The 3521-nt window shown below is 45.6% G+C and overlaps 1 protein-coding gene across 1 annotated transcript; it reads left to right on the forward strand.

Moving 5' to 3' along the window:
* The first annotated feature begins 311 nt into the window (after positions 1–311).
* COX5B (cytochrome c oxidase subunit 5B) lies at positions 312–2120 on the forward strand. The gene is made up of 4 exons (XM_040453955.1): positions 312–466; positions 1021–1094; positions 1261–1360; positions 1922–2120. Exons 1-4 carry the CDS (start codon positions 364–366, stop codon positions 2032–2034), a joined length of 390 nt encoding a protein of 129 aa, XP_040309889.1. The 5' UTR covers positions 312–363; the 3' UTR covers positions 2035–2120.
* The last annotated feature ends 1401 nt before the right edge of the window (positions 2121–3521 follow it).

A 3521-nucleotide genomic window follows, 5' to 3' on the forward strand; every position in this document is an offset into this window, starting at 1 on the left:
GTTTACAAAACACACCTAGCAGGAAAGACGCACAGGAACTCCACTGTGGCCGCCCCATTCTATGGACGAGTCCTCAGAGCTCCAGGGGCGCAAAATGAGCTGCCCAGCGTTAGTAAAGGGCAAAGCCCCAGGAGCCTACATCTCAAACCATGAACGCCCCCACGCCTCCCGCGCTGCGCAGCGGCTAGCAGTGAGAACCACGCATGCGCAGACTTTCCCCTTTCCTCCTCCCTGAATGGGGAGGGCTCCAGGACAGAAGGAAGCGGAAGTCTGATACCTGGTGGCGGAGGAAAAGCCCTCCCCCGGAGGTCACGCCTCTCCCGGAGCCTGTTCCCGGAAGTGCTGCTGTTTGTAGCGGGCGTGATGGCTTCAAGGTTACTTCGTGGAGTTGGATCGCTGGCCGCGCAGGCCCTCAGGGTCCGCGGTCCCAATGGAGTCGCCGCAGTGCGCTCCATGGCATCTGGAGGTACTCGGCCTGCCCGGCGCGTTAGGGAGTGGCGCCGTTGCCCTCCCGGGGTGGTGCCAGGGCAGCGAAGCGGGGGTGGGCCGTTCAGCTAGTCGGGGCCCCAGTAACCGCTTCACGGCCCTGAGTGCCTCAGTCTCCGCGGGCATCCTCATGTTACACCTGACCGCCTTTGCTGCCGCTCACCGAACGACCCCCGCTGCGAAAAAATCCTAAACTGTGGTGTCGGGTGACCTTGGGGGACAGAGGTTGCAACGGGGATGTGGAGGGGCTAAGCCGCTCTTCAGGTTTGCGCTCACTTCAAGTTGGATGAACCCCACCCCATTAGGACTCCTGATTTGCTTTTAGAAAAAAATGTGTAGAAAAATTGGCCTCCGTGGTTGAAGGAAGAAAAAGATTACCCTGTGCTTTCGCTTTGGGGGATCATGACAATGGTCCTTAAGGGACAACGTGTATGAGTAGCCTTTAGGAGCTTGTAAACTATATGTAATCATTTATGTATATGCATTTTTTTCTCCTGATAATTCAGACATCACAATTCACGTATTTTCCTTTAGGCGGTGTTCCTACTGATGATGAGCAGGCAACTGGGCTGGAGAGGGAGGTCATGATGGCTGCTCGGAAGGGACTGGTGAGAAACTCCTTTCTGTGTCTTCTTTGGAGCTCATGGTCTTGGATGGGATCAGAGCAGTATCCTCTCTGGTAGCATTTAACATAGGAAACCTGACTTGTGGGAACAGTACCACCAGCCTCTGGAGGGTAGGGATCATTTGGCATAATGGCTTATTCTTTTTCAGGACCCATACAATATGCTAGCCCCAAAAGCAGCTTCAGGCACCAAGGAAGACCCTAATTTAGTGCCATCTATCACTAACAAGCGAATTGTGGGCTGCATCTGTAAGTACCTCACCACTATTTTCTTGTCCATTTGTTTAATATATCCTATACAGGATGTCAGTAATATGTTTCAAGTCTTTTGTGTGTATGTTGTGTGTAAAGGGGATATGTGCATAAATAAGTTATTCTAAGGGTCCCCTGGTCCTTTCAATTTTCATTTACCTACGTAGGTTATCCTTACTGTAAAAATATTTAGAACATCAGTAATACCAGCTCATTGGAGATGCAGCATGAAGGAATATTCATCTAGAAAATATTGTACTTCCTCTTGGCCAGATACCATTTTAGGCTCTAGGGATATATACCAGAATGGACTGTGCTTTGGGATTCTACATAGGCAGAGGAACTGTTAGAACCTAATAGTGACTCTGATGTGAGGTCAGTTTACTCATAGATAAACTCGGCCTCATTTCATCTGCAAAGTGGGGAAGGAGAGAGCTTGAACTGACCTCTTAAGATGTTAACTGTAACTTTGTGTCTTAGAGGTGTCTGAGGATGAGGCTGGTACTGAAAGTCTCCACTTCTAGGTTGGATGGCCTACAACCACATTTTACCTTTCAGGTGAAGAGGACAATAGTGCTGTCATCTGGTTCTGGCTTCACAAAGGCGAGGCCCAGCGATGCCCTAGCTGTGGAACCCATTACAAGCTGGTGCCCCATCAGTTGGCCCACTGAGCCTTTGCACTAACTTACTCAAAATGTGCTATAAAGTTTCTTCTTTCCAATAAAGACTAGCCATTGCATTGGCTCCTTCTCCCATAGTTGGCTGGTCTTATTTCTTTCCAGTTTTTTGGGGGAGGCATGGATTCTTACTTTGGGAATAGCTATCTTTTAATATTAGCTTGCCATCCACCTGCTTGGGTATGCTGAGATTGACAATCCCATAATACAATGATTGGGACCATCTGGTATGGGGAAAGCATGGGCTATGGAGTCAGGCTGACTCAACTTGTAATACTGGCTGTCATTTAGCTTTCTCACTGGGGGCATGCCCTCTGAGCATAGGTTACATATGTTAAAAAAAAAAAAAAAGGAAATACCTTGTGAGATGTTAGAAGTAAGAATAACCTACATAAAGAGCCTGGCAGATGGCTTACAGTATAAAAATAGGGTGAGCTTGTGACCAGAGTTTTGGGGGCTTTGAGGTCTTGGGATTCAAAACATGGCTCATGGGGATATCATCAGCAAAATCCAGACTATGAGACAATTCCAGAAACCAATAACCAGATTCTTCAAATAAACTGCAATGCTGGGGGTGGGTGGGGGGTGGAAGTAGGGAGAACCATCAAGTGAAATGGATGTGAGGGAGATAACTAAGAGCAAAACATGGATCTTGTTTGGATCTTGATTTGAAAAAAATGGCAACTATAAAGAAAACAAATCTAATAATTTGAACTCTGGATATTTGGTATTTAGGGATTTATTAAATTTTAGTTGTGTTAATGGAATTAGCTTTATTTTGTGCTTTAGAGATTCGTGGTGAGGTTGTTAAGAGTTGAAGTAGGTCTGGGATTAGCTTTAAAACTGGGAAGAAAAGGAAGAGGAGTTTGGGGTATGATTAATCCACTGTAGCCAGGTACAAGAGGGATCAATGTATGTTTGAACTTTATCATAATACTAAAAAATAGAGATTTTTACTAAAAAATAGAAATTTTAAAAAGTCCAGTTCAGCTACTTTATATTTGTGACATGTTTGTGACAGTTAAGTTCTTAAAAGCTGTTTGTAAAATGGAGCTGGTACCCTTCCTTTTTGTTGGGATTAACCACAGAGGTGGCTTTAGTTACTTTCTCCACAAAATTGGTTCAGATTAGGTCTTTGAGCTGAACTAATGATGATGGGGAACATTGAAGAGAAAAGCCCTTTCCCCCGGTCTTGCCTTACTTCCTCTTAAAGGTATAGATTAACCAAAGCTACTGCTTCCATTCTATGCTGTCAGTCATTATCTTTTATTTCCAGGAAATGCCCAGATCATTTGTCTGCCATTCAAGGCCCTTCCCTTTGGGAAGGAGAACACCTAGATAGCCATCTATTAAATCTACCCTTACCTCTCTCACCTCAAATGCTGTTTGTAAACAAGAATTTACCAATAACTTTATTGTGAAGATTGCCCTGGTACTGCCACTAAGCCCTTTTGTCTGTCCTGCTTCCTGCATTCCCCCTT

This window comes from Herpailurus yagouaroundi, unplaced genomic scaffold (genome assembly GCF_014898765.1).
Source record: "Herpailurus yagouaroundi ecotype Mexico unplaced genomic scaffold, PumYag 210, whole genome shotgun sequence".
NCBI classification, from domain to species: Eukaryota; Metazoa; Chordata; class Mammalia; order Carnivora; family Felidae; genus Herpailurus; species Herpailurus yagouaroundi.